Here is a 26087-nt window from a genome sequence, read left to right as displayed (position 1 = left end):
TCCCGAGGTTCTGGGATTATAAGCATGAGCCAATGCACCCAGCCTGAAGCTGTGGGTTTTTTTTTTTTGTTTTGTTTGTTTGTTTGTTTGTTTGTTTTTTGAGTTGGAGTCTTACTCTGTCACCCAGACTGGAGTGCAGTGGCTGCTCCCAGCCACCACAGCCTCGCCTGCTGGGCTCCGGAGATCCTTCCGCCTCAGCCTTCCGAGTAGCCGGAATTACAGGCATGTGCTACCACGCCCGGCTGATTTTTTGATTTATTGTAGAGATGAGGTCTCGCTGCCCAGGCAAGTCTCGAACCCGTGGGCTCAGGCAATCCACTCACCTCAGCCTCCCAAAGGCGCGGGATTACAGGCTGAGCCACTGAGCCTGGCTTGAGGCTGTGTTTTTAAGGAGCGTTACAGATAATTCCAAGGTAGGTAGCTGACCCACATACTTTGAAAAACACTCTAGGATTTGTTGGAATTCAGCATAATTAAGAGCAGCAACTGTAGTAATTAAAAGTGTAGGATATTGTGTGTTAGGAGACCCTTGGATGTGTCTGCAGACACCACCTTGACAGACTGCATTTCTTACTGGTTGTGATGACACAGCAATAGTTTTAATCCAGTCATTACATATCCTTTTCATCCCTGAAGTTGACACCATGTTTCAAGTGCTTTTCTTCCCTGTTGTTCCAGGTTAAAGACCGAGGTCCGGAAGCCACCAGGAGGTTTTTCAACTGGTTTTACTGGAGCATTAACTTGGGAGCCATCCTGTCTTTAGGGGGCATTGCCTACATCCAGCAGAACATCAGCTTTGTGACTGGCTACGCCATCCCCACAGTGTGCGTGGGCCTTGCGCTGGTGGTCTTCCTTTGCGGCCAGAGCGTGTTCATCACCAAGCCTCCCGACGGCAGTGCTTTCACCGACGTGTTCAGGATACTGACATACTCCTGCTGTGCCCGGACGCGTGGTGGGCGGTGCCGCAGCAGTGGGTGAGCACTTTCTTCCCGTCACAGTTCAGGTGGCTAGGACTTAGCAGTGACTTGGGTGGCCATGCTAGCTCAGGTGTGTTGTGTGCTTGCTGTGTGCTGGGCTGAGTGGTTCACATGTCTTGTCTCCTTTAACCCAGCATTCGCTCGAGGAGGCAGGTCTGGGATTCTTTTCCTCGTCCTGGACTCTGGCCAGTGGCCTGACCCTGGCTTACATTTCCATGTGATGGTGCATTGGCCCTCTCTGCTAGGACAGATGGAAGCCCGTGGCTGCTTAGTGGCAGATTGAGAGGTAGACATTTGCAGAGGGCGTGGACAGAATGCCTGCTCCAGATGCATTTCTTTTTATCGCAAAACAACTTTGAAATACATAAGCAGTTGCTGCTGTGGGTGCCTCTCTCCCCTTGTCACAAAGTAAGGTGCTGCCTCTTAGCTGTCGGCAGTCGCCAGGTTGGCATGGACTCTGTTGCCTGTGGTCCTGTCAGTCAGTCTGACAAGTGCAGTCTCTGAGAGTTGTGCTGTGGTTAGGGTGACCAGATCACATGTTTTCCTGGGACTTACCCAGTGTTAGCACTCAGAACCCCATGAACTGGGATTTTAACATGGAAAGTCCCCTCCAAGTCACTGGCAAACTGTAGCTGATGTTTGCTGACGTCAGATGCAGGTTAACAAAGAGAAGTCCAGATTGTAGCCCAAGAAGAGAACGTGGAAATTTTTGTGCTGTTCTTTATTGAGGTGTAATTTACATGTAATAAAAATTTACCCGTTTTAGCTGTTCAGTTCTGTGAATTAGGACAGCTGGACAGTGCAGTCGAGGTATGCAGGGTTCCCAGCACCCCCGAGCAGTCTCTGGGACCTTTTGTAGTCAGTCTCCTCCTGGGATATTTGGAACATCTTAAGGATTCCTGATGACCACTGGGTGGGAGGTTGGTCACGGAGCCAGGGGCGCCCCTGCTTCTCAGGGCATCATGCTGTGGGTTGACAGCGCAGGTTGCTGGTCATTTTTCGCAGGTGACTGGCACTCTACCTCCCTGCAACTTGTCTGTGTTTGTCTTGTTTGTGTCCTTGGAGCTATAATGGATGCGTCTAGTCCTCCTTCCACATGGCAGGTGGGAACTGCACCAGAATAGCTCCTATGGCCACCTCTGCTGCAGGCTGAGCGTCTCTCATTTCCCCAGTTGCTCTAGATGCAGTGCTGGCACGTTCCCTTGTCACTTGGGTGACCCCCTGGAGATGCTGGTGGGTCCTTGTGGTGTTCATACTTGCATTTCCACACTACCACACCACAAATGCTGCGCCACTCTAAGGAATTGTGAAACATGAAAGCAGCCCAGTCTTGGCAGCAGACACTAGCCTTTTGCCAGGGCCTTGTTTTTATTAGACAAGAGCGGCATTTTGTACCCTAGATGTCTGTTCTGTAAATTAAGTACCCATTAGCAAATTACAGCTGTTTTCAGGACCAACCTTACAGTTTCAGCATGTCTGTGTGGGTGATGCCTGATAGACGTTTCTACAAGAAAACAGCATTGCTCTGTGGACAGATTTGGGTTTTGATGCACCAGTGGCAGGGTGAAGAGGGTTTGGAGCTACTTTCGCTTAGGAAACTGATTTTCCATGAGATTTGTTTTAGACGTCTTCTTGTGCAAAAACAAGAAAAAAAAAAGGACTCGCTTGCAGACAAGTGGACAGTCTAAAGAACTCTCAAGCTCTGCTCTTTGTATGGACTGACTCTGTGACCTGGGGTGAGTCGATCACCCTGCCAGGCCCAGCTTTCCTTTTTGTTCACTGAAGATGAACTCATCCCACGGGATTCAAGTGAGGCTGAGCAGGGTGCTGTGGGCAGGGTCTTGGCAGCAGTCTCTGTGGGACGGGTGCCTTGAGGAGGTGTAAACAGCCTGTCTGTCCAGTCATCCTGAGTGATGGCACTTGATTTCATCTGGCTTGGTCTCGGTTTCTGCTCCAGGCTGGCCTATGTTTTGAAGATGATTTAATGCTGATATTAAATGAGAAATGGAAATGTGTTCAGTTCTTCAGACTGGAGTGGAGTGGTTGTAAAACTTCTTTGAGATATGCACTGAGTTGAGACTTTTCCTGGAGGGGACATGTAGCCTGTGCAGAGAGACTCGGGGCACGGGTGTCTTGAACTTTGGGGTCAAGGAGCAGTGGGCTCTTGTCCATGTTCTGATGTCATTTGTGACTGTGGCTTCATGTCAGACCCTTGTACGTTGCAAAATAGAACACTAGCTGTGTGTGAAGCAGGTAACCTTTTAATTGCATATTGACTTAGCAGTTTTTAAAATATTTTAATGATGTAAAGCAGAAGTAACAACCAGTAACCTGTGTGAATGATTCTTTGTGTGAAAATGGGTTTGTTATTTGGCATTTACATGGTTTCAGAGAAACACATATTTAATATGATGTGGTAAGTCACTGTACTGGTTTTGTACTAGGTACATAACGACTGTAAATTTCCTTTTTGGAAAAAAAAAAAGAATAGCAGTTGAAGGTTGAAGGTATGAGTGTTTTCAAGTAAAAGCAAGACTAATGTCTGGAGTTTAGAGTTTCACTTTGAGTGTTTTTTCTGACTAGGGACAGGAATCCTGTCTTTTACAAACGTCTTTCTATCCCAGTCCCACTTAGAACAGTGCAGGGCACAGCGAGCACTCAGTAGATGTTTGCTGAAGTGAATTTAGATTTCTCGTCTAAAATTTGACTAAAACATTAAGTTGTAGGTTTCAGACTTTTAATTTTTCCCCACTCTGAATGTCCAGACCTAAAATGTTAGCTTTATATGACAAAAATAAGGTAGTGGCATCTTAGTAAAATGGGGCACGAATTTATAAACTGGAAGGCAAACAGTTGCTATTTCTGAGTCCGAGAATTAGAAGCCATGAACAGTAATTATCTCCTGATATTTCTGGTTTTCTGGAATAATGTGTACCGTTTTTTTCTTCCTATTTTACCACTAAGATCTTTAGTTCATGTTCCCCCGTTAGAGGGTTTGGAACTGTCTAGCGGGACTTACTTATTTTTCAGATGAAGCAGGACCAGAGTGAGGCGTGAAACTTGGAGTGCCCTGCCCGTGCCCGACTGTGTGACGTGGTACACATAGGCAGAGTGCAGGGCAGTGGGTCCTGCAGGGGCCAGGGCCTCGGGCTCTAAAGCCCAGGCTACCTGGGTCTGAGTCCCCACCCCACGGAGCACACAGGGGCAGGGTGCACTGATGTTCCCTGTGGCTGCTGTCGGGGCAGAGGCGGGGATGTCCTCATCATGGCCATAGCATTGCCCCAGCTCTTCTTAACCTGAGAGATGGTAGAGTTCCTGTCTCTCCCTTGGAATCAGGCCGGTGACTCCATTTAGAGTAGACCAGCATGGTTTTACTTACCAGCGTTGGTGTTTGTTGTCAGGCCGACATCTGATAAGCCAGCTAGTTAAAAGTTTGACTAGTCCAGCGCATCCTTTTCCAGACACCAGCCCAGCGAGACAGCTGGTGTCGTTCCAGCTTGGACATGCTATGGGCATCCTTACAGAGGCTGCTGGGCCGGGACCGGCCATGGCTCAGACTGTCAGCCCCAGGACCCCTGGTCTTGTTAAAAATGGCAGTAGCCGTTACACTGTGCCTGGAAAGCCCTTTGGTCAGCTATTTCGGCCATTCGTTTTGCTTAGAAGCAAAGTAGGTTGTGGTGTGTGCTTTGTGCAGTTAGCACACGACGGATGAGCTAGGGCAGATGCAGTGCAGTGAGCTGGTTTCCTGCCTCCAGATTTAATTTGTGACCAAATAACTGATTGCTGGGGGTGGAAGAAAACTAATTCCTTCATTTTATTTCCCAAAGTGAAGGCATTGGAGTCTTTCAGCAATCTTCTAAACAAAGTCTGTTTGATTCATGTAAGATGTCTCACGGAGGGCCTTTTACAGAAGATACAGTGGAAGATGTGAAAGCTCTGGTCAAGATTGTCCCTGTTTTCTTGGCTTTGATACCTTACTGGACAGTGTATTTCCAAGTGAGTGGTGACAAACAGGTTTAATTTCCTTTCTCTTCCCGTGAAGCCTCGCCCCAGCTCTTGTTTGGCCAGTACTGCAGTACTTGGGGCTGGGTGATTTTTTTCTCATGAGTATCAGGATCTTGGATTTTTTTTTGGTTATGGACTCATTTTGGCTGCTTTAAATATTTTGAAAACCTTTCCAAAAAATAAGCTAAGAACAGGTATGCTTCTGTTTTCCAGTCCTTCCTATTAATTTACTTTCTCGTTTGGACAACTGGCTGTTCTTTTTCAAAACTGATCTCTAGAGGACTTTTATGATGACGAAGTCCTTGACTTGTCTGTTTTTAAACTTGAGCCACCGTCTGTTCCTGGGAGTCATTGCTGTGTCTTAGCTCAGAGCTTAGTTAGGGGAGGGGCTCGGTCTGTGTGGAGTGTTTGAAAAGCGCACTTGGTTGACACATAACGATGCTGCTCTTTATGCCCAGATGCAGACGACATATGTTTTGCAGAGTCTTCATTTGAAGATTCCGGAAATTTCAAGTATTACGACCACTCCACATACGGTAAGAACAAATGACATGATCTGGAAGTTCTACCTGGATGTTATTGTCACTTGCATTCCTCCTGTGAGTTTATAGCTGTCACTGGTTCACAGGAACTAAAAGCATTGTTAACTGAAATGGAATTTTTATTTATTTTAGATACTTTTTGTTGGTTATATCATTTGATAGAGTAAGTTGAGTTAACATCAGTTCAGCATTCCTTAATATTTTTCATCTGATTTTTTTTCCCTTCAAGCACAGAAAAACAAATACAGATCTGTTTAGAAATGCGGCTTTCTGGCTGGGCATGGGGGCTCAGCCTGTAATCCCAGCACTTTGGGAGACTGAGGTAAGAGGATTGCCTGAGCCCGGGAGTTCGAGACCAGCCTGTGCAACTTGGTGAGACCTCGTTTCTATAGTAAATCACAAAAATTAGCCTATGTGGTGATGTGTCTATAGTTCCAGCGACTTGGAAGGCCGGCTGAGGCAGAAGCATTGCCTAAGGTTGAGGCTGCCGTGGCCATGAGTGTGCCACTGCACTCCAACCTGGGTGACAGAGTGAGACTCCAGCTCAGAAAAAAAGAAAAGAAATAAGGCTTATCGCAGTTCCATTGTGTTGAGACAGAGAATTTCCCCCTGGGAGGTTATTGAGTCAGAATCTCACTCTATTGCCCAGGCTGGAGTGTAGTGGCACGCTTATGGCCACTGCAGCCTCCACCTGCTAGGCTCAGGTGTTCCATCCGCCTCAGCTTTCCAAGTAGCTGGAACTATAGGCACGCACCACCATGACTGGCTAATTTTTTAATTTATTGTAGACACGAGGTCTCGCCATGTTCCCCAGGTTGGTCTTGAACCTGTGGGTCAGGCAGTCCTCTCATCTCTGCCTCCCAAAGTGCTGGGATTACAGGCACGAGCCACTGTGCCTGGCCAGGGACTGCTCTTTAAATGAGTTTCTCCTGCTAGACGTTTGCTGTCGGACAAATGGCACTACGGTGTGGGAGGGTAACCGCATCCTGTCTCTCCCAGCTCCCAGCTGCCTGGCTGACCATGTTCGACGCTGTGCTCATCCTCCTGCTCATACCCCTGAAGGACAAGCTGGTCGACCCCATTTTGAGAAGACATGGCTTACTCCCATCGTCCTTGAAAAGGATCGCCGTGGGCATGTTCTTTGTCATGTGCTCTGCCTTTGCTGCGGGTAGGAAGCAGCTCCCCTCATTTCTGCTGGGACCTGGCTTGGGCCCTTGTGGGGATCAGGATGTGAGACAGTCGGCCGTGCCTTGCTTTGTTCAGGAAGTGTGTGTGCTTTGAAAGACCCCTAATGGCCCTTTTCTAGTCTTAATTTTTTTATTTGTCGGTTTATTTATTTTGTAGAGATAACATCTCTCTATGTTACCTAGGCTGGCCTTGAGCTCCTGGGCTCAGGCTGTCTTATTGATTTGGCTTCCCAGAGTGCTGAGTTTACAGGCATGAGCCACTGGGCCCAGCATCTTTTCTAGTTTTTTATTATACAAAATTAAAAATTACTCTTGTAAGGATGTGTCACTTTCCTTCTAGAATTAAAGCCACTGAAGTTCTCTGAAAAGTGATTTTGGACTAAATTAAATTCTGTACCTACTGATGTAGAATTGGACTATTGGTTGCTGGATAGACGCATTTTTATAAATTAAAGGTGCCGTATAATTCTCAAGGATGGGTATTCTGCCTTCTCATAGTCACCCTAAGGTTTGTTAGTTGGCACCAGGGTGCCTTTTAGTCCTTTGAATTTTTTACATAAAATTCCATGTGCATTTTCTTGGAGAAAATGCTATTAGATTGGGCAGCCTCCCCCCACAGGAGTTAAGAACTAAAGCCTGAGTGTACAGATTCCAGTGAGGAGAGTTATTTTCATGAGAGTTCCTTTCTGTCATGGTAATTTTTGTATTCTGAAATATGAATTGTTTATCTTTTGCTGACAGAGCTGAGGTGTTGCTGACTCAATCAGCTTGCTTTGAAGTTCTTCCCTCATTAATGTTTGAACATCACTAAATGATAAAGTAGCTTAGTTATATAATGAAAAAAGGAGAGCGGATGATCCTGAATCCACTATATCATCTGCGGTTGTGAGGAATTCAGCGTTTAGTGCTGCTGAAATGGATTTAATATTCTCCAACAATGCCACCTTCCTGTACCTTACCAGAGTGAACATATTGATACATTGCTTAACAGAGTCAAGGAAATTGGTCCCGAGGCTTAGGAAATCACTTTCTAGTGCCCCGGACATTTTAGAAGATGATCTTATTTTCTTGTGTTCAGATAGGTAATTAAAGTGAGGTCGTATATGAATGACATCTGGGCTGTGTGCTTTCTTGGTGGCTCCTTCTCCCAGGCTGTGGACCCTGGGGAGGTAAGCAGAGCAGGTGAGGACTAACCAAGAACAGGGCTCCAGCCGCGGACCCCGGTCAGGCCGAACTCTACCGCAGGGGCACAGTCGCTGCCTGGATACTGTGTCTGTCTGTGTGGCCCCACCCCGACACAGCTCAGCTTTCTCCTCAGCGGCGTCTCTTCTTTCCCAGGTTGGGATCCCCTCTGTGCCCCAGGACCACACGGGGCGAGGCCTGGGAAGGAGACGAGCTTGGTTTCCAGAGGCGTTTTCTTACAGACTGTCTGTTCAGGCTCCTTTGCACAATCTTTCTTCCCTCTGCCTCATGAATGGCAGGATTGTGTCTGTGGGCTACCCTGGGAATCATGTTGGCGTGCTGGTGGCTTCTGATGTGTTTTGTGCAGGAGACGAGTGGCAGGCAAGCGCCCCTTGAGATTTCTCAGTTGGGCTTTGTCAGGGCTCCGTCATTTCACCTCCTAGAAAGTGCTAGCCAAGTACTGGGGTCTGCAGGATGTGCTGACTGAAGCCAGGCGACCTCTCAGTTACTAGAGAAATAGCTACTCATTGCAGGAAAGGATGCTTGGAAGCCTGGGGAAGGAAATAGGGGCCTGCTGGAGTTTCCTTGCAGCCGCTCACTGCTGTTTAGACACACCGTTTACACTCTTTTTTGTGCTTCGGTAAAAGTGAATCCTGTTGTGTAAGCCGGTCTGAGCCTGATTAGAAAAAAATAAACAGGAAAACCATGGAAGTGCAATACAGGTTATGCATGTTAACTGGCTATGGGGGGCAGAATGCAGACGAGCCGTCACACACACACACACACACACACACACACACACGCACGCGCACGCGCACTCGCACTCACTCCGGAACGCTCATCACTCTACCGCCCGAGGGTATCTATGATTTCCATCACACGCGTGGAGACAGCCATAAAGTGATCGTGGTGTGTGATTTCCGTCGACTCCTGAGCCTCCTGTCGTTCCGTGGCATCCCAGTGCTTCCGGTTTCGGGTTCGTGGTTGATGCCGTCACTCGTGGGGCAGGGAGCTGAAGTGTCGTCGTGTCCCGTCCAGGCCTTGGTCTGTGTGGCAGAACTGTCTTGCAAAAGATGGCGACCCCCTCCCGGCACCCCAGGATCCTTCTACCTCGCGGGTTGTGCTGTTCCTGCTGTGCTGTGTTGTTGGGGTGCTGTTAGCCGCAGCTGCTAGGCAGGAGTTCATGACGGACATATTGAGAGGGAGGCAGGGTCAGCCGAGTGCCTTTTGCAGAAAAAAGGTCATAGCTTTCATCTGAAAAGAGGTGTTTTTTTTTTTGTTGAGTCAAGAGTCTTACTCTGTTGCCCAGGCTGGAGTGCAGTGGCACAATCACGGCCACCGCAGCCACGACCTGCTGGGTTCAGGCAGTCCTTCTGCTTCAGCTTTCCAAGTAGCTGGAACTATAGGCACGTGCCACCATGCCTGGCGAATTTTTTGATTTATCGTAGAGATGAGGTCTCACCAAGTTGCCTAGGTTGGTTTTGAACCCGTGGGCTCAGCAGTCTTCTCATCTCAGTCTCCCAAAGTGCTGGGATTATAGGTGTGATCCACCATGCCCAGTCTAAAGCAGATTTTTGGCTCATGGAAGGGAGCAGCTCAATATAGCTTAATTTTTTTTTTTCTTTCTGTTTTTAGAGGTGAGATCTCATTATGTTGCTCAGCCTGGTCTGAAACTCCTGGGCTCAAGCTATCCTCCTGCCTCAGCCTCCCAAAGTGCTGGGATTACAGGCGTGAGCCACCACACCCAGCCCAAAAAGAGTTTTTAAAAGTCATTATGCAATCAATCCATGGTCATTAAAAGGATGCAGGTGTAAGGCGGGGCCCAAATTCATCCGTAATCGCAGCATCTGAAGACACCACTGCAGCTATTTTGATCTCCTTTACATTTTCTGTGTACAGCCGAGGCTCTTCTTAAAAGAAGAAATGAAGCAGACTGCTTCTGGTTGGCGACCTGCTGCGTTTATGCTGTACACATGCCACTTCCCATGTATGGCACGCTTCGTTGTGCTTCGTAACAACTCCATTCTGTTCTGTTTTTTAATGTTATATTTTAAAAAGCAGTATTTCCAGGCGAGATTTTAAAAATTCAATTATTAAAACAAAATTATTTTATTAAAATATGAGTTGATTTCAGTGTGTTCTTATTTCAGTCAGAGCTGAGTACGCACCTTATACATACATATATACTTGCACTTGTCCTCCTGTTTTCTTAGGGTAAAGTACTTGGTATGAGAGTGCGAGAGTGAAGTGTCCTTTATCAGAGTCCTGATTACTGTTGCCAGTGCTGATTATTTTTTTCTATTAATCTTTGCTCACCTGAAGTGATAAAACTTGGTACATAATTGTTTTAACATATATTATTTGTGAGGTTTATGACTATTTCCCAAAATTCATCAGCTGTTTCTCTTCTGTGCAGTTTGTGTTGTGCCCGTTTTTCTCAGAGTCTTTTCTTTTTTGTGTTGATATATATTAAATCATTATTGCCCAAGGATTTCAAATTTTATCTCCTGCTTATGAATATTTTTTCCATTAAAACATTTTTCCCTTTAATTTTATTTATGGAATCTTGCAAAATTTTATACATTTCTTTATTGAGGGTCTGCACACTTGATGTTCGGTTTATTTCTAACTATATAGTTTTGCTTACTTGTATGTAGGATTCCATAATATTTTAAGAGCTTCTGTGAGTTATTTTCATTTTCTTTTTTTTGATTCGAAGTCTCACTCTGTCGCCCAGGGTAGAATGCACGCTCACAGCCACTGCAGCCTCGACCTGCTGGGCTCAGGTGATGCTTCCACCCCAGCCTTCCAAGTAGCTGGAATGACGGGTGCATGCCACCACGACTGGCTAATTTTTTGATTTATTGTGGAGACGAGGTCTCGCCAAGTTGCCCAGGCTGGTTTCAAACCCATGGTCTCAGGCAATCCTCTCACTTCCACCTTCCAAAGAGCTTGGATTATAGGCATGAGCCACTGTGCCCAGCTTGGTGAATTGTTTTCTTTTCTTTTCTTTTTTTTTTTTTTTTTTTTTGAGTTGGAGTCTCACTCTGTCGCCCAGAGAAGTGCAGTGGCCGCTCCCAGCCACCGCAGCCTCAACCTGCCAGGCTCCGGCGATCCTTTCGCCTCAGCCTTCCGAGTAGCTGGAATTACAGGCGTGCGCTACCATGCCCAGCTGATTTTTTATCTATTGTAGAGATGAGGTCTCGTCAAGTTGCCCGAGTGGGTCTCGAACCTGCGGGCTCAGGCAATCCACTCACCTCAGCCTCCCAAAGGCGCGGGATTACAGACTGAGCCACCGAGCCCGGCTGCTGAATTATTTTCAAATGGTCTCTTTGTCTTCACATAACATAGTTTTTTTTCTTGTCTTCTTGATGATTACATCTGTCTCTTTGTCTGGCAGTGTTGGCTAGACTTCTTAGAAAGTTGTTCAACCTCAGTCTCTCCCCATCTTTAGTGGGACCGCCTCTAACATCTCACTGTTAAGTTTAAAGTTTATTGTTGCCTGGTTGAAATAAATATTTGTGATGATGTTAAGCATCCAGCCTTTATTTCAAGTTTACTGAATGTTTTTGGCAGGAGTAAATGTTGAGTTTTTCTCAGATTTAAAAATTTTCTTTTGGTACCCAAGACATATATATACATGCTCCCCTCCCCTCTACTTTATATTTGCTTCCTGATTGTTAACTGGTCCTAAGTTTCTAAAATAAAGCTTGTTTGTTCAAAGCGTCTGACTTGGCACTTTGATCTGCATCTACAGCCATGTTATTTAGTACCTGTGCACCTACAGCCATGATTGGCATCAGTCTGTGGTTGTTTTTGTCAAGGTTTGGTGTCAGGGTGATACAGCTTTATAAAACAAGTTGGTAAGCTCTTCGTCGTCATCTCTTCAGGTAGGAGAATGTCTTAATGTAATGAGAATTGTCCCGACTAAGTCCATTCATTACCTCTCTGAGAGGAAGTTGGGTTGACAACTTTTTCATCTCTCTGATTTGGTCTAGATTTTGTTTTCTCTTGAGTCACTTAAGCTCTTAAAAAAAAATTCCTAGTGAACGATTTATTGTCTTTAATTTTATGAACATTGTATGGCATGGTGGCTTACTCCTGTAATCCCAATACTTTGGGAGGCAGATGTGGGAGGATTGCTTGAGCCCAGGACTGTGAGACCAGCCTGGGCAACATAGGGTTGTAGAGACCCTAACCTTGTCTCTACAAAAAAATTTAAAAATAAAAAAGTTAGCTAGGCATAGTGGCATGTGCCTGTTGTCCCAGCTACTCAGGAAACTGAGGCAGAAGGATCGCCTGAGCCCAGGAGGCCAAGACTGCAGAGAGCTGTGATTGTGCCACAGCTTGGATGACAGAGTGAAACTCAGATTCAAGAAAAAAAAAAAAAAACCATTGTTTAGAGTGGAGTTAAAAATAGTCTGTTTCCTTCTTCTTTTCTAGTTTCATGTATACCTTTTTGTATTAGTCTTGCCAGAATTGTATGTATTTTAAAATGTTTTCATATGAGCATCTCTCAAATATCAGTTTGACTTTTACTACTTTCTTTTCAAGGCTTTAAAATTTTGTGTTTTGTTACAGTTTGAGATTTTCTAATTAAGAATTCAGAGATTAATTTCCATTATCTTGGTCTTATTTTGTGGTTTTCTTATATATCAAGTTAAACTCTTCATTTACTCTTACTTATTCTTTACTCTTTAACAATGAAAAGTTAATTTAGCCGGGCACAGTGGCTCATTCCTGTTATCCCAGCACTTTGGAAAGTGGAGGCGAGAGGATTGCCTGAGCCCAGGAGTTTGAGACCAGCCTCAGCAACATAGTTCCAGCTGTGGAACCTTATAGAGACGAGGTTATTGTCTCTACAATAAATTAAAAAAAAATTATCTGGGTGTCGTGGCATGTGCCTGTAGTTCCAGCTACTTCTAAGACTGAGGTAGAAGGATTGCCTGAGCCCAGCAGGTCGAGGCTGCAGTAGCCGTGAGCATGCCACTGCACTCCAGCCTGGGTGACAGAGTGAGACTCTGACTCAAAAAAAAAAAGGAAGAAAGAAAATTTATACTATGAATTTGCTTGTTACTACCACTTTGACTAGGTTCCATATGCTTTGGTTCATTAGCATGTTCACTGTACTGCTTTCTCTGTGGTCCTGGTTTCCTGGTACGCTCATGGCCACTGCAGCATCTACCTGCTGGGCTCAGATGATCCCTCCACCTCATCCTTCCAAGTAGCTGCAACCATGCCCGGCTAATTTTTTGATTTATTGTAGAGACAAGGTCTACAAGTTGCCCAGGCTGATCTCAAATCCCTGTACTCAGGCAGTCTTCTTGCCTCTGCCTCCCAAAGTTCTGGGATGACAGGCATGAGCCACCATGACCAACTTGATTTCCCTTTTGATCCAAGAGTAGTTTCAGAGAATTTAAAAATGTTATAATATTGATGTTTTTATTTATACTTTTGATAATGATGGCTGACTTTGTTGTGGAGTTTGGAGAGATTATGGTTTTATAATTCCTGCAGTGGGAACTTTGAAGCTTCCTTTATGGCCTAATATCACTTTATAAAAATGTCTCAAGGGTGCTGAATAAAATGATAGGTCTATTATAATCCTATCCACAGTGTTAACCAGGTCCTTTACAGCAGGGGCTCTGAACTTCAGGACTGGTAATGGGCCTGGGTCACAGAGATGAGGACGTGGTCCAGGAACACAACAGTGTCTGTGTTTACCTGACTGAAACACCGAAGCCCCAGGGGGACAGGCATGTCTGTGTCTGCCTCAGTGCATCCCACCTGGTGTGTTATGGACCTCAGGAACTACTTGTCAGGGCCTGGGTTTCCACCGGTGGCTCTAGTTTGTGACCCTTGTGCCAACTTGAGGCTTTCTGGCCTACTCGTTTGGATGAGAATGGAGAGAGGTGTGTCCCTGTCAGAGTCTGGCTGTATGTCTAGCACTTGATGGCATTTGACTTGCCGTAAGAGCGCACAATTTATGTTTTCTCTGTGGGTAACACGGGAGGGGAGCATGTGGGAGCATTGCAGCAGGCTTGATGCCTGTCCCCGCCCTGCCATTTGCCGGCCAGCCGCCTCCTCCTGTCTTGATGAGAGCCTGGTGCTACGTCCCTTCTGCTTACTGTGCCCGGTGCATAAGGAGGGGTCTCGGTGGGACACAGAGCCTGTCCCTTTTGCAGAGGCAGTCGGGGGACGGTGCCCGCTGCTCCCTCGCCGTTTCTCCTGGTTCTTCTTCTCCCCCGTGGTGTCCCTGTGTAGCCCGTCCCTCTTGTGTGGTTCCATGCTGGTTCGGCAGACTGGCCTGTTCTAGGTTCTGTGATCTTGGGCTGTGGATGCTGTCGTCCTGCGTCTTCCCCAGCGTTCCATTCCCTCTGCCTTCTGAGTGGATGGGAACGGCCCTGTCCCTGGGCCTGGTGGCTGCTTCTCGGTGTCCTGTTCCAAACTATCTGGGAGCCCCAGTTGTTCCCGAAGGGTCACTTCCACCACCTTGCCCCAGCTTCCTTTGGGCTGGGCCGTGGGGTGTTTCCCCGACTGCATGCCTCCTTTTCCTGCCCAGGCTCCCGGTGATGCGTGTCCATTCACTTGAGTTTGTTTAGTGCGAGGTCCCGTTTCTGGGTCTCCCTTTGGGCCAGCACTTCTCACTTCCTTGTCACCTTTCGTCCCAAGTCTCACATAGTCTGTGTTTTCTTGGGCAGTACGTCTACAAAGCAGCTTCTAGCCAGAAGTCTCCTGTTCTCTGCCGGACGAGGCCAGTAGTCAGGTGCAGGCCCTTTCCTCTTCACATGGTGCAATCTGTTTGTTGTACCCGCGTGGAAGCCCCCCTTCCCACATACTGTGTCCTTAGCGCGGTCCTTGCCTGTGCAGAGAGCTGGCTCAGCTGGAGCATCGATCCGCAGGCGGCACGTGCCCCTCCTCGCAGGCGGAACACTCGCTGGAGTCGCATTCTGGCGGGAGGACTGGGGCCAGTGCAGGCACCTGCAGGCCTGGGAGCCGGCAGGGGTGGGGAGCCTGTGGTGCCTTCAGTGGGGGTGCCTTCGGTGGGTTTGATGATGCTGGTGCCAGGGTAGGGGCTTAGAGCTGTGGTTGCTGCCCAGTGTCCCGTCAGGGTGGAAGGCTGCCCTTTGGGGACAGTCCCTGCTGTCACTACCAGCCTTGCCTGGCTAAGGTGCCCTCCAGTGCCCCTTTCCAAAGCAGCTAAAGGCTCTCCACACCCGGGTCTGCACCTGTATGTCTCCACTGGAGGACAAGTGTGAGGATCGAGGTCCCTCGACTCCCTTCCAGTGAGATGTTCCAGGTGCTCCTGCTGGAAGCATTGTGGGTGACTGGGAGGCCTCTTTCTGCTGGACTCTGAATGTCTGCTCTTTGCGGGCATTTCACTTGAGATAGGGCTCGGGATAGGTGCTAGTCCGTCTTTTCATTGTCCTGTGCATCTCCTGCTCCTCCCTTCTGCTCAGGTTTTCAAGGAAATTTTTTTTTTAAGTCGGAGTCTCACTGTCACCCAGGCTGGAGTGCTCATGGCTACTGCAGCCTTGAACTGCTGGTCTCAGGCAATCTTTCCACCTCAGCCTTTCAAGTAGCTGGAACTATAGGAATGTGCTTCCACGCCCAGCTAATTTTTTGATTTACTGTAGAAATGGGGTCTCTCCAATTGCCCAGGCTGGTCTTGAACCCCTGGCCTCAGGCAGTCCTCTCACCTCCCTAAGTGCTGGGATGAGAGGCGTGAGCCACCACGCCTGGTCTTCCAGGGAGCATTTTTAATTATGCTCATTCCAGCAACCTCTTCTCAGACCTTTTTCTTACTCATACATATTTAGTGCATATGTATTTTATATACACGTTAAGTGTTAGAGAGTCTGTTACTTCATTTGCAGTGAGAATTCTTTAAAATGAATCTTGCTGCTCTCTGTCGCCCGAGGACTTTGGCCCCCAGATGATGGCAGCCTGTGGTCTTTGCCTGGCTCAGTTTAGTGCTGTGAAGGGTTGCCGTCCAGCGCTTGCTGATTTTTCCCAGGTCCTTCTTTGTACTTGACGAACAGCGGTGATTTAGCCTGCAGCTGTGGGGCGGCCTCAGTGTGTGGGGAGCAGAGGTGACTTGTGCAGTCAGCTACTCTGTTGCAAGGTCAATCCCACCTGTGCCAGGATCGGACAGTGTTGTTGTTATTAGTTGTTGTCACGACATAATAAATTGGCGGATCTCATGAAATTCACACTGTGATTGGAGAGAGCTTAAACTTGACTCCCTGCTGCTGAGAGACCAGCACGGTTACTCTTTTCCCAGGACTGTTGAGGTTTTGCTCCTCCCCCTTTTAAAGGAAGCGAAGAGAATGTGGGCAGTCCCTGTTCTCAGGAGCGGGTCAGCGGGGCGAGTATCCGTTGCCCAGCATGTGGTGAAAGGCCAGATGGAGCCGGTGTGGGGTGGCCCAGCCTGCCCAGCTAGCTGGGGCTATGCGGCCCTGGCTCTGAGGATGCTGCCATGGGCGATCTTCCTTCATGCATTTTTCAGTCACCAGTGGATGTAGCACACATCTAGTTTTTTTAGTCTAATTGCACATGTTGAAAATGATCCGCTAACCTACTTATGAATTCTAGGAATTCTGGAAAGTAAACGACTGGACCTTGTTAAGCAGAAGACCATCAATCAGACCATCGGCAACGTCGTTTACCATGCTGCCGACCTGCCCATCTGGTGGCAGGTCCCACAGTACGTGCTCATTGGCATCAGCGAGATCTTTGCCAGCATAGCAGGTGAGACTGCGGTGGGTCAGGGGCCCGAGTCTAGTCACGGGCAGCATGACCTCGGTGTTCTTATCACACCGTTGGGACCTAGCTAGCACTGCTGAGTGTTTGCCTGTGGCCTGGAATGGGATTGGTTAGTAAACACTAATACTCAGGCGAGGCTCCCCTCTCTTAGTGCAGAAGCAGTCTTCCAAAAGTCTTTCATGAAAATGCATTAACCGCCTCAGGGGTGCGGAGAGGAGGAAGCAGGGGCTGACGGGCGGTGCCCTGGGTGGGACCCGTCCTCCTTGCTCCTGACCCACCGCAGTCTCACCTGCTGTGCTGGCTGTGCTGAAGGCACCGTTCACGGCTCCATGGGGAGAGTTTAGATTTATGTGGAGAAGCAGAGCTCGTTTTCTGTTTTTTGTTTGTTTGTTTTTTGAGTCAGAGTCTCAGTCTGTCTCCCAGGCTGGCATGCAGGGGCGTGCATAGCCACCGCAGTTTCAGCCTGTTGGGTTCTGGCAATCCTTCACTTCAGCCTTCCAGGTAGCTGGAACTACAGGCGCGTGCCACCATGCCCAGCTAATTTTTTGATTTATTGTAGAGATGAGGTCTCACCAAGTTGCCCGGGCTGGTCTTGAACCCCTGGGTGTGAGCCACCACTCCCAGTGCAGAGCTCATTTTTAAGTGACATGCTTCGGAGGCCTCCCCTTCCCGTTAGTGAGGTTCCATAGTGGCTGGGCACGGGTGTTCTGGGCACGTGCGTCTGGCTGCTGGGAGCAAGAGGACTGAGGGATGTCAGACTGGGTGGGTCATGTGGGAGGTGGTCGGCAGTGGTTTCCCCTCAGAAGCCTCGTGCAGAATCGGCTGATAACTCTGGGGGGAGGCATTCATAGCAGAACAGTCTTTCATGTTGGGTCCATTGCATATCTCTGTGTCTAGTTATAAAAATCTGAATTTGGCCGGGTGCAGTGGCTCATGCGTGTAATCCCAGCACTTTGGGAGGCTGAAGCAAGAGGATTGCTTGAGCCCAGGAGTTCAAGATGAGCCTGGGCAACACAGCGAGTCCTTGTCTCTCAAAAAAAAAAAAGAAAAAAGATCTTAAGTTACAGACGGTCTTGCTAAAATTGCCTGTGAAACAGTATTCTTAAGTAGATTTCCCATTTTACTGTATGTGCTTTGTTTTCAAACTTGCATTCCTTGAGACTGTAGGAGAATGTTGTCTCTTTGGTCTCTTTCTATAAAGAAAAGTAAAATTCTAAGAGCCCACAAACCACACAACAGTGCTTGCCGTTTGAGAGTGAGGAGGCTGCCTTTGCCCACTAGGGGTGTCAGTGGGGGTTGAGTAGCAGGCTCGGGACCGGCGATTTCTCCCCTCTGAGCCCACCCGGCCTTCCTGAGAGTTGCACCTGCCTACTCCTCGGCCCACAAGGGCCTGCTCCTGGCCTGCCTTGAGCAAGCACGCCGATGCTGTGTCAAGTGCTCCCTCCACAGTCTGCCCTCTTCTTCCTCAGGCCTGGAATTCGCATATTCGGCTGCTCCCAAGTCCATGCAGAGTGCCATCATGGGTTTGTTCTTCTTCTTCTCTGGCGTCGGCTCGTTTGTGGGCTCGGGCCTCCTGGCGCTGGTGTCCCTCAAAGCCATTGGATGGATGAGCAGCCATACGGACTTCGGTAAGAGCAGCCCTGTGTTCCTGGAGTGGCTCAGGTATCTGAGTGAACACAGAGGCCTGTCCCCAGAGCTGCGTGTCCACGCTTCCTGTCTGCGCTGGACACCAGTGTGCTTGCATTTCCTGCCTTGTTAGAAGCTTCTCCAGAGAGACATGGTCTCTCTTCTTATCCCTGTGACCCTCTGGTGACGCTCTCCTGGGAACATCCTCGACAGGGGACCCTTCGCCACCTGACGTCTGGCCCTATCTTCCCGAGGCAGATGAAATTCATTTCGCAGATTTCCCTTTATTTAACTAGGTTTTGTATTTTCTCTCTTTTCCTGACAGTGTCTTTATAATTTCTGGTATTAAAAAGCAAAGGATAAACAATAAGTTGATTTTTTTTTTTTTTTTTTTAGTTGAAGTCTCACTCTGTTGCCCAGGCTAAAGTGCAGTGGCACACTCATGGCCACCACAGCGTCGACTTGCTGGGCTCAGGTGATCCTTCCACCTCAGTCTTCCAAGTATCTGAAATTACAGGCATGCCCGCCTTATTTTTTGATTTCTTGTAGAGATGCGATCTTGCCAAGTTGCCTCAGTTGGTCTCTGGACTCAGGCAATCCTTTCACCTCAACTTCCCAAGGTGCTGGGATTATAGGCGTGAGCCACCGTGCCCAGCCTAAGTTGTCTTTTTTAATAAGCATCTTACTCATGGTCAACCATAAGAGAGCTCTGCAGTTAATACCAGTAGGTGGCATCTTGAGTGTTGAGCTGACTACTCACAGAAGATCAGTTCTGCTTTCTCTAGATTTATGACAGCTTTCAAATGGACCCAGGAGGTGATGGTTTCTTTTTCTTTTTCTTATTAATATATCTGTGAAAACAGCCCTGTTGCATGTCTTTGTGTGGTGGCACAGCATTTGCTGTGGTCTGGTAGTGCTTAGCCACTTGGAGCTTACAAATCCCCCTGAAAATCTGGCCAGCATCGAGGGGCTTCTCTGTAGAAACTGCACCATTCCCAATGCCCTTCCGTGGTTGAGTCCACATTCCTGTCCTGACAGGTGAGCGTAGGCCTGTGGAATCCTAATGTAAGACCCAGAGCCCAGACCACCAGTGTCCCTCGGACACCGTATCCAGTGATGTCCAACTGCATTAGTGCCTCTTGACAGGCCTGGGGCTCATTCTGAAGAGGGCAGGCCACCTGGGGTTTCTGTCTCATGATCGGCCCTCTAAGGACAAACAGTCCATGGAGTGAGGTCCAGTGGCTCGGTGAGGTCTGGGGATTCAGTGGGTTCTGGGTGTCACGGCTTTCTTGTAGTCCAGGGAACAGGTGTCCTTCAAAGAAAGACCAGCTACTGTCATTAAGAGGAAGATGCTGTTTCTTTGTTTTTGTCCTATCTTTAAGTGAATCGTGAAGGATGGGCTGGGCTTTGTCATTTGCACTGGTTTTCAGGCATTTAACCCCTCGTGACTGATTTAGCATCTGAGGTCACCTTTCATTTGCATGGCCTGCTGGAGGCTGTGTGTGAGCTCCCCCTTGGCTCTCACCGACACCCGTGCGCTGGGCACACGTGCGTGGGATGTGGGGCATTCCCAGTGCCTCCCAGCAGCCCTCACTGCACAGCAGCCTCTGGTTCACACCAGCAAGGAGGGCTGGGTCCTGTGCTGGCTGGAGAAACGGGCTGCGGGGCGGGGGCCTTTGGGAAGGGGGCCCAGGGAAGCCCTGCAGCTTCCCGCCTCCTCCCACTTGGGGCACATGGCTGCCGGAGGAGGTGCTGGAGGGCTTGGTGGGGGAGGTCTTCCGGGTGTCTGAAAGAGGCAGCTCAGACACGCCCTTGCACCTATGGTGGGCCTTTGTCCTGGGCTCTGCCCTCCCGGCTCCTGCCTCCCTGCTTCCCTGCCTCCCGGTGTCAGCATTGTTGAGGTAACAGGTGCCGGACTGCGCGGGGAGGGTGCAGCGGTGTTTGTGACATTGCCTCCTCCTCCTCTGTCCCCCCAGCTGCCCATTCTTCCCTTTATTTGTACTGGAGTTGTTTAAACTGGGGAACCTGTGCTACTGTGTCCAGTGCATGGGCCTGAGGTGTGTAGCTCAGGTGTGTGCCCAGGCCTGTGCACAGAGTGTCTCCGAAGCCTCCTGGCATCTCCTCAGTTGGCTGCCCCCCAATAAGCAGTTTTTGCGTTGGCCGCCGTAGGCCACCCCGCCTGTCCTGGGCTCGGAGTGACTCCTCTTCTGCCCAGCACTGGGCTTGTGAAGCCTCCACGGAACTCGCGCTTGGTGCCTTCCGAGGGGTGTTGCAGTGCACAAGCCTGTCCCTGCCACTTGGCCTTTCTGCGGTTGACTGGCGATGTTTGCCACACGGGGCTGTCGTGAATTGTGCCCGCCGTATCTTGCGCGTGGGGCTGGTGGACAGATGCTCTCGTTGCTCTGGGGCCCGTGTCTGTCTTATCAAGTGTCAAAACCCCGACGTTCATCACGTTTCTGTGTTTTTCGGTTTGTAAAGAGGCCCAGGAAAGCACAGGGTGGTGGTTTCCTGGGTGGTGGCTGCACTTCCGAGTGTCCTGGTGACCCATGCCATGCAGGTCAGGTGAGGCAGCACCCTGCACCCTCAAGCTTCAAATGACTCTATTTGGGGAGACTCATATTTCAGAAATGATGCCATTGGTATACTAGTGACATCTTGTCACCATAGCCTCAAATGCTGATGCTGGGATAGTCGTGACGTCAGACACCAGGCTCGGGGGAGTGGATCTGTGTCTCCACTGCCTGCCCACCTTGGAGCCTGGCAGGTCGTAAGGGCTAAACCAGTATTTTAAAACATTAGTCAAAAAAATAAACTTTATTTAGTCTGGTGGAAATTCAAGGTATTAGCAGATTTCTTCCCAGATCAACAGACATGGGAAATTACTGTCTGTAACCTGGTGAGTGAGGATTCTTCAAAAACGTGTGAGCTTGTATCATACAAACATGCATGTTTCATTTATTTATTATGCTTATCTGATGAGCAGGTTGTGAAGCATCTGATATGAATGATCTGTTCAGCTGGAAAAAGGAAGTTTCAGAGTAGCCCAACTTTGAAAAGGCCTTCAGGGGAAAGGGAGTCTCACCTTTTTAAGCAAATGAGCGGCAGGTGCCCTTGAAGTATGTGGAGAACACAGTGTCTCACCTTCCTTTCGTGACCACAGTTAAGTTTCCATGGACTTTGTAGGAGCCTGGTCAGGTGGTAGAATCTTTCAGGGTGCCCAGGAGTTCGACTGACCCCTTTTCTTGTCTTCCCCAGGTAACATCAATGGCTGCTACTTGAACTATTACTTCTTCCTCCTGGCTGCTATTCAGGGAGCCACCCTCCTGCTCTTCCTCATCGTGTCTGTGAAGTACGACCGCCAGCGATCGAGAGCGGGTGCTGGGCTTGCGGGTGGGAGGGCCTGACCTTCCTGGGGCCCAGGCTTCCTAGACGGACATGCCTGGCACTGGCCGGGCAGCACTGAGAGTGGTCGGGTGTAAGTCCTGCAGAATGTCTGACTCTCTGAGACTTACTTGTTGCCCGACTGGCTTCTTGTTTCCCCTGCCCAGATGAGCTAGGTAAGTGCCTTCCTGCAACCTGTCCCCTGGCACGCGGGCCCTCCTGGAGGAGAAGAGAGGCTCCGCACGTGTCGCTTCTTGTCACGAAAGGTCTCTGAACCCCGCAGCTGTGTTTCCTCTTCCACAAAAACTCACAGAGGAGATTGCAAGGTCTTGGGAGGCTGCACGTGTTGGTTGGCGTCCCAGTTTCTTAGATAAATGTGATCACTTCCTTCCCACAGCCATCTGATCTCACTTTAAAAAAAATTAATAAGCATCTACTTGTATTCAGGAAAGTGAGGATTTTTTTTTCCTGAGACAAAAGCACGGTCAGATACGGCAGGATTTTACATAAATGCCGTATTTATGGTGTCTTTTGTAAGCCACAAATCTTGCCATTGCCCAGTTCTCTGGTATAGGCTGGTAGTGAATATATTTCCTCTGCTGCTTCCAAACATACTTAATTTTTAGCCACTGACATTACTTTTTTTTCCCCAAAGAAAAAACATACTAAAGAATTATTTGAGACCATGTGTCCTATCTCAAGCATCTGAATGACTTACAGGGTATCCTAGTCCTTACCGAATGAGTCTTGACATGTAAGTTTATTTGGGTACCGTTGAGGCTGAAGGCCACTCATGGCTGGGCGTGAGGAAGACATGTTTTTGGAAAGAATTAGTGTGATTTAAAAAATTGTTAATGTGAACTTGAGCTGTTTGATTAGTCACCATCTTTTGTATTGTTGTTTCACACGTCTCTGGGGTTCTAAGTTTGTTAATAATCAACTCTGTATTTGCTGCTGTATTTTGGCATAACTTTATTATTAAAAGCATCTCAAGTCTGAGACCATGACCCAGCTCCCCGCGTGGTTTGTCCTCAGCCGCCATCTATTGGCGCTTACGTGTGGCTGCGTGAGGATTAGCAAATCATCGTCGCTTGAGGGTGTAGACATCCTCAGCCGGGGACCAACGGAGGTCCGGTGAGCACCCGCTCCTGATAGGCTCTGGGCTTTCCTGCCTGGACTGCTTCCCAAGCCTGCTCTGCATGGAAGTGCAGTTTCAACATTTGGAGGAAACAAAAACACCAAAAAAAACCCTCACGTTGTTGTTTGTTTTGTAATACAAAGTATAGGAAAACCACAGGGAAAAACAAGGAAGTCTCAGCCAATGCAGTTAGGGTAGAGTGGAGACAGATGCCTCTCACTGAGTCCCTGGGTCTTGAAGGGGCCAGAGATGTGAGTGTGGGTTTAAAAAAGTAAAACGAGCCTGGGCAACATAGTGAGACCTCACCTGTACAAAAATAATAATAAATTAGTTGGGCACAATGGCGTGTGCCTGTAGTCGCAGCTACTCGGGAGGCTGAGGAAATGGATCACCCAAGCCCAGAGAAGTCAAGGCTGCAGTGAACTGTGATCATGCCACTGCACTCCAGCCTGGGCAACAGAGATGACCCCTGACTCAATAAAAGCACTGCTCCAGGAAGGATGTCACTCTCCAAGATAGACTTCGTGCCTTCAGGGTATGTCACCTGTTAAAAATCACCAAGCCATGGTGTCAGAAATAGATCTTCCTGTGTAAGGAGTTTGCCATGAAAGCGGAAGCAGGGCATGTGTGAGCTCACAGACCCTTCCTGTGCTGAAGGTGCCCTGGGCAGTGGGGGTGAGTGGACCACCAGACCCTGCACAGGCTGGTCCTTCTGCCTGTCTGGTCAGCCCAGGCATCTGGGCGAGGTACCCCCTTGGTGTTATGGGGAAGCGTTCTCTCCAGAAAGTCACTCGAGGGATCGACAGCAATCAGGGCAGCAGCCTGTGGTGTTGTGAGAATTCAGAAGTAGGCATTTGGTGTCTGCCAGGGTCCCCGGCAAGGAGCTCCTCCCACCCTGAGGATGGGGCACTGGGAGAATCGTGTGCTGACATTTGGTCTCTGACCCCGTGACCCCGGCTCCTGACACAGATCCTAAGACCTTGGTCATTGCCTGGATGATCAGAGCATCTCTTGTTCTCATTAGAGCATCTGTGGGGCCCCTGGGTAGCCCGGGATGGGGCTAGTTTTCGGGAGAAACAGCCTTGGGATCAGGGGGAGGGGACTTTCAGCCTGGGGGGAAGAGGGACGCAGGGTTGAGTTGGTCACCAATGGCCTGACATCATCACTTGTGACTATGGTATGAAGCCTTGAGAACCCAGAAGGGCTGTGTACTTGAAAACTTCCAACCATTGTGCACGGGGCAGCTCTTGGGAGGGTGGCACTCTGAGAGGGCATCGGAGCTCCTGCCCTGTGAGTTCTTCGTCTGACTGTCTGTGTCCTTTATCATAAATGGGTAAGTATAAGGAAACTGTGACCTTGCATTCTGTGTGCCACTCTAGTGAGTTAATGGGACCCAAGGAGGGAACCATGGGAGCCTTGATTTCTAGCTGGTCGGCCAGAAGTGTAGGTGATAGTCTGCCACTTGCAATTGGCATCTGCAGTGGGGTCGTCCTGGGGACTGAGCCCTCAGCCTGTGGGTTCTGATGCCGCCTCCAGGTGACTGGTGCCAGGATCGCAGTGGAGGACGTGTCCCAGCTGCCTGGTGTGTGGGACCGTGGTGTGAGAGTGGAGGGGAAAGGCTGCTTTTTCTTCAGACAACTGTTTACATCTGCAGCTGAATTTATGTAATGGATGGTCTGGTTCACCCTGTAGCACTAAGCCGTCATTGAATAAGTAAATACAAAAAACCCAATATACTCTTTTGGAAGATATTTTAAAACGTGCCTGCCTGGAAGCCTTGGTGTGTCTGACTAGTTTATCGCCTCAGCAGCATGTGTCTGTACATGACCTGTGAAGGTGCTCACCTGCTCTCCTGTTCCTGGAAGTGGGGTCAGACAGAGCTTTTCTTTTGTTTTTTGTTTTTGAGTCAGAGCCTCACTCCGTCACCCAGGCTGGAGTGCAGTGACATGCTCATGGCCACCCCAGCGTTGACCAGCTGGGCTCTGGTGATCTTTCCACCCCAGCCTTCTAAGTAGCCGGAACCACAGGCGTGTGTTATCTTGCCCGGCTAATTTTTTGATTTATTGTAGAGACGAGGTCTCACCAAGTTGCCCAGGCTGGTCTCAAACCCCCGGGCTTAGGCAATCCTCTCACCTCCACCTCCCAAAGTGCTGGAATGACAGGCGTGAGCCACCGCACCCAGCCATCACATTTCAAAACAGCCTGAAGTCTAAACATTACCCCAGGCCTGTCCCAGATTCCAAGCACTTCTCGATTCTAGGTAATACAAAGATTGATCTTCAGTGTGACCAAATTATTCCACTTGCGGCGAAATCCCATCACTAGAAGATCAAAGCACATTAAGAAGAGCCGAGAACTGTCATAATTTGAAATTGCTGTATACCACGAAGCGATGTGCTGCTATTAAAACAGGCCACACACTTTTTATAGGGATTTTCTAGTAGGACAAAGTCACTTGAGTATATACTTCAAAATGTTTATTCTAACACATTCTTTGGAAGTAGGACTTTTTAAAGCAGACAGTACTGAAAAAGTGATTTGTGGAACTAGAGCATATTAAATAAATGAAAAATACAAAATATAAAAGGAATGAAGGAAACACCAGATGAGACAACACTGGAAGGTAATGTGAGAAATCAGCCTCTGTTAATTTCCATGTGCTGATAGGGAGACCAGCCCTGTGCCGGGGACTTTATTATCGTTTTACCTAAACCCCCAAACCCGTGCACTGACACCCGGCCATTCGTGATTGGGCTCAGGACACCGCCTCCATGGGGAGGGCATCTCTTCTCTGGGCCATGCTGTCTTTGGTAGCAGCAGGACCTGCCATGATGGGCCAGTGTTTTCCAGATGCACGCAGGCCGCCCTTTGACCTCCAGGCTTCTGCTGGTGAGGTCTGAACCTGGCAAGTGTGTTGTCATCTCTCCATGTTTGTCCCTAATAGTTCCTTAATGCTCTGTCAGCACTGCTGTTGTTCCTTAAAAACGAGATTAATTTTTTTCTAGAACTCTCCGGTTATTAATCACAAGTTTCTACTAAAGCCCAAGCCTAAACTTCTTCTCCAAACAGATGTCCAGAAGGGCTCTGCATGTTCCCTGACAGCCATTTGGGCTAGAGACACCTGGGTGTCATCTGCTGGTAGATGAGCCTTGATGCCTGAGCTGGGGGCAGCTCGGTTAGGGATGGGTGTCCATTGGGCTGGGATGTGGCCCTTCCAGGCCAAGAGGGTGTCCCAGACCCAAGTGAAAGGAACGTTTCCAGAGGGTGGGGGGGACCTGGGTTG

At 48.7% G+C, this 26087-nt stretch overlaps 1 protein-coding gene across 3 annotated transcripts; it reads left to right on the top strand.

The window, feature by feature from the left end:
- Positions 1-674: 674 nt before the first annotated feature.
- Positions 675-22673, top strand: SLC15A4 (solute carrier family 15 member 4). 3 transcript variants are annotated; one of them, XM_021707222.1, is made up of 7 exons: positions 675-974; positions 4863-4973; positions 5441-5518; positions 6524-6692; positions 16489-16644; positions 18129-18287; positions 21541-22673. In XM_021707222.1, exons 2-7 carry the CDS (start codon positions 4863-4865, stop codon positions 21687-21689), a joined length of 822 nt encoding a protein of 273 aa, XP_021562897.1. In that variant the 5' UTR covers positions 675-974; the 3' UTR covers positions 21690-22673. The 3 variants fall into 3 exon arrangements, with proteins under 3 accessions (XP_021562897.1, XP_021562898.1, XP_021562896.1); XM_021707221.1 differs by having other exon boundaries at positions 681-974; positions 4805-4973; XM_021707223.1 differs by lacking the exon at positions 4863-4973.
- The last annotated feature ends 3414 nt before the right edge of the window (positions 22674-26087 follow it).

The sequence above is a fragment of the Carlito syrichta genome, unplaced genomic scaffold (assembly GCF_000164805.1).
Source record: "Carlito syrichta isolate Samal-C Ts95f unplaced genomic scaffold, Tarsius_syrichta-2.0.1 Scaffold316442, whole genome shotgun sequence".
Taxonomy (NCBI): domain Eukaryota; kingdom Metazoa; phylum Chordata; class Mammalia; order Primates; family Tarsiidae; genus Carlito; species Carlito syrichta.
Note: the sequence above shows the minus strand (reverse complement) of the source record. Positions and strands in the feature narration are given on the sequence as shown.